The sequence below is a fragment of the Plectropomus leopardus genome, unplaced genomic scaffold (genome assembly GCF_008729295.1).
Source record: "Plectropomus leopardus isolate mb unplaced genomic scaffold, YSFRI_Pleo_2.0 unplaced_scaffold6528, whole genome shotgun sequence".
Classification (NCBI taxonomy): domain Eukaryota; kingdom Metazoa; phylum Chordata; class Actinopteri; order Perciformes; family Serranidae; genus Plectropomus; species Plectropomus leopardus.
The window spans coordinates 82-2,918 of NW_024671815.1; the positions used below are offsets into that span (position 1 = coordinate 82).

The following is a 2,837-nucleotide window of genomic DNA, read 5'->3' on the forward strand; positions in this document are numbered from 1 at the left end:
TGATAAAATCCCATTTAGCTTTCATACTTACCCTGAGCATGTAAGGACATTGGAGCACACCTAAGCATAGGCATACTTCAAAAGTAAGCCCTAGGAACACCACAGGCCAACTAGTGATTTAAAAAAGTTTTGAAATATTGAGATATTTCAAAAATATGCTTTACAAATTATTGATGATTTCATTAATGTTAAAACCATAGACTGTAAATAAAGATATATACAGTCTATGGTGAAAACAATGCATCATCATGCTTCTTTAAATTGTAATGTATGGTCAATATCTCTTAATAAAGGGTGACTTTTGTTTTTTATTTTTCTTGGAAACACTTACTGGCTGTTGGAACATTTCTGCGTACCAGAGGTCCTTGAATTGCCTTGCCATCAACTTTGTTGACAGCAATGAAAGCAGTGAAGACACTGCTCACTCCTGATTGGACACTGAGCCCCACCACCTTCTTCTTCACTCCTCCATCTTGCTTTCCTCTGTGCTCTTCCTCCTCCATCTCCAGCGAGCGAATCAGAGTCCGAGCAGCCAACCTGTGCACTGTTAATCTGCAAGTAGGAGACAGGAGGGGAAACGGTGGAATTTCCCTTCCACTGGTATGAATGTTAAATAGTGATCTATGTCTCTTCAATCTTGTACAAAGTCTATAACAACATAACACAACCTTTCAGTATTTGGGAATTAATGGTAAATTAAACATTGTTATTTTGACATCCAAGCTTCAAGCTAAATGCTAATATCTGCATGCTGACATGCACAGCTTCTGTTGTGTTTGACCAAAACCTGATTTACCCAGTGCCCTTTGCAGGTTTGAGACTGAAGTGGAGCTGGTTGTGAGACGGATGACCTGCCAGGTTGTACTTCACTGTCACACAGCCCTCTTGTGAGGCCCTCCTGAAGATTCTTGAAATATGATGGCTCTAGAGAGAAGGTGAATTCTGCTGTGTCCTGAATCTCTTTTGACATTAAACTTTAAAAACAATTTATGTATTTTGTTTATATTCAACTGGGAGAGTACTGGTAGACACTCTCTCTTGGTAAGTTACTTCCTTTGTGTTTATATGAAGAATCCGAAAGGTAATAGATGGTGCTGTTCCTACCTTTACAGTAAGTTGTGCATAAATCAGTGACCTCTGACCATGGAAAAGTGCTGTGACTGGTGGAGAGAGGACAGTGACAGAGACTCCAACTGGCACGTTCCACTTGACTGAGATGCTTTCCACAGCTGATTGCAGAGCTAATTGTAGGGACTGCATCACCTGATGAGAAAAAACAGTTCACAGCAGGAAATGCTGCCATGCAGTTTTATGCCTCTTTGCACAAGTCAAATTGCGCTTACAGTTTACATCCATGTCTATGAAAACATGGATGCTTCACACACATCTTACCCCCGGCAGCACACTAGATCTATACAATCAGTACAGTCTCAAGGTGAGCCCCCTGGGTTAAGTTATGGCCAAAAACACAAAAACATGTTTTATAAGGTAACTGTGACCTTGACCTTTGACATTCAACCACTGGATTCTAATCATTTTATTCATGAGTCAATGTGGACGTTTATGTCAAATTTGAGGAAAACTCCTTCAGGCCATCTTTAGATATTGTCTTCATGAAAAAGAGACAGATTCAAGGTCACATTGACCTTGACCTTTGACCAACAAAATCTCATATTTTCATCCTTGCGTCCACTTAAATGTTTGTGCCAAATTTGAAAGAATTCCCTCTAGGTATTCTTATCACAGGGACCTTAACCTTTGACAACCAAAATATAAAAAGCTCATAATGAATGTTTATGTTAAATTTTAACAAATCCCCTCGTGATTTTCTTGAGATAACACATTCATAAGATTGTGCTGGATGGATGGACGGAGGAAAACCTGAAAACATAATACCTCGGCTATCAAAGGGAAATGTTTTTTCTTCTTAATTCATCTATTACCACAATTCTGTTTTTCTTTTTACGTTGTTTAATTTGACAGGTTATTATGTTGTCTGTCTTACTTTGGGCTGCATCCTCTCTTCCCCTGTAATGAACTGAGCGTGACCTCTTCCTTCCTTGGCCAAACCGTTGATAAGAGCAGAGCTGGCCCCTTCCCCAATCCCAAAGGAGAAACACCTGAAATACAGTACTTTTCTTTAAATTTAAAAAGAATTAGAACATGGTGCATATTCTGGCTATTTATTGGGTGGTTGTTGCAGTTTCACCTGTGGGAACCTGAATTCTTCTTCACCAGATTGATGACTTCTTTGGTGTTCCCCACCTCTCCGTCAGTAAAGACAAATAGCTAAGGAGGAGAGTTTACAAATCACTCAAAGTTGCATTACAGCCAGAACACACAGCGTGTGTTGAGTCATCACATTGTTCTCTGGGAGCGGCGTTATAGTGCTGTTTCAGTAAAATAAGTGGTTTTAAAGGTAAAGTGGAAATAACAATGTGTGGTAAGAATGAACCTAAAACAAAAAAAAAAACACCTGCTAGTTCAGGAATGAATATGTTAAGTCAAAAAACAGAATAGTAGGAGGTTCTGAGGAGTGGTAGCATTGTGTGTGTGTGTGTGTGTGTGTGTGTGTGTGCACGTGTGTGTGTACGTGTGTGTGTTACTTGTCTAGGTTGATTGGGAATGCAGGACTGGCTGAAAATATGTTCCAGGGGCCTCAGGATCTCTGTTCCTCCCAGATTAGCCGTCATTTGCTCAACTTGTTTCAGAGCCTTTTCCATGGTCTCTTGGCTGTACTCCACACTCTTACTGCCACCCATGAACACATACACATACAAGCGTGGGCTCGAAAATAAGGAACAATTGTTTTTTGGACTGACTGACATGAAGGAGTG

General features: G+C 40.1%; 1 protein-coding gene across 1 annotated transcript; it reads right to left on the minus strand.

Moving 5' to 3' along the window:
- Positions 1-356: 356 nt before the first annotated feature.
- LOC121939886 (von Willebrand factor A domain-containing protein 5A-like) lies at positions 357-2,808 on the minus strand (the record flags this gene model as incomplete). Its single annotated transcript, XM_042482812.1, has 6 exons — positions 2,607-2,808; positions 2,210-2,289; positions 2,006-2,120; positions 1,105-1,263; positions 797-924; positions 357-552 (listed from the first exon to the last, which is right to left on the minus strand). Coding segments are annotated over exons 1-6 (834 nt in total), but the record flags the coding sequence as incomplete, so codon positions are not given.
- Positions 2,809-2,837: the final 29 nt, after the last annotated feature.